The sequence below is a fragment of the Rhododendron vialii genome, chromosome 2a (assembly GCF_030253575.1).
Source record: "Rhododendron vialii isolate Sample 1 chromosome 2a, ASM3025357v1".
Lineage (NCBI taxonomy): Eukaryota > Viridiplantae > Streptophyta > Magnoliopsida > Ericales > Ericaceae > Rhododendron > Rhododendron vialii.
Window position 1 is genome coordinate 1,807,613 of NC_080558.1, and position 781 is coordinate 1,808,393.

The following is a 781-nucleotide window of genomic DNA, read 5'->3' on the forward strand; positions in this document are numbered from 1 at the left end:
AATGGGAAATATTATCAAGAGCAGTATATCGATAGCATCAAAAGCAGAATCACATGTTAATATTCCAGAAGAAATCATTGTCCAAATACTATCGAGGTTACCCCTCGGTTCTCTTCCCCAATTCACCTGCATTTCCAAGCAATGGCATTCTTTGATCTCTAACATAATCGTCGCAAAAACCGGATCACCGAGGGTTCTCCTTATATCCGACTCGAGAGCATATTCCTTTTCCCCTCACTCCATTCACCAAAACCAGCAACACGAAGTCGATGTGAACAGCATTCATGTTCCTTGGAAATTGAGTGAATCCGGCGATCACGAGTTTAAAATACTGGGATCGTGTAATGGGCTGGTGCTTATGCACATCGATGATGACTTGTTCTTGTGGAATCCACTGACTAGATTCTTCAAGAAAGTTCTAGCATCTGACCGAGTGTGTGACCGTGGGAGAACCACGTACCGTGTTTGTTCTGGGCTTTGCTATGACTCCACCAGTGACGAGTACAAGGCCGTTCTAGTGAATTCTTCTCTGACCCCAGGTTATGGTGATGAATCTGTTGCAGTTGGTAGTTTCAGAAGTAAAAGTTGGACGACGATTGCCTTCCCCTACTATGTTCCCTTGTGGGATTCGTGGAATATAATAGTCAACGGAAATCTTCATTGGTTTGCCTCTAAGAACGATTCAGGTACCGGTGGTTATTTTCTTTCACCCCGTCAAATTATTTACTTGAGAAATGCTACACTTACAACATTTTTTTACAACATGTTTACAACATGGTGA

At 42.5% G+C, this 781-nt stretch overlaps 1 protein-coding gene across 1 annotated transcript; it reads left to right on the plus strand.

The window, feature by feature from the left end:
* Window position 1: 1 nt before the first annotated feature.
* Window positions 2-781, plus strand: LOC131316283 (F-box/kelch-repeat protein At3g23880-like). Its single transcript, XM_058345603.1, has one exon. It carries the CDS (start codon window positions 2-4, stop codon window positions 779-781), a length of 780 nt encoding a protein of 259 aa, XP_058201586.1.

Bases quoted from the DNA above. Each gene is read 5' to 3' on its own strand.
- LOC131316283 (XM_058345603.1), top strand. From the start codon at position 2: ATGGGAAATATTATCAAGAGCAGTATATCGATAGCATCAAAAGCAGAA.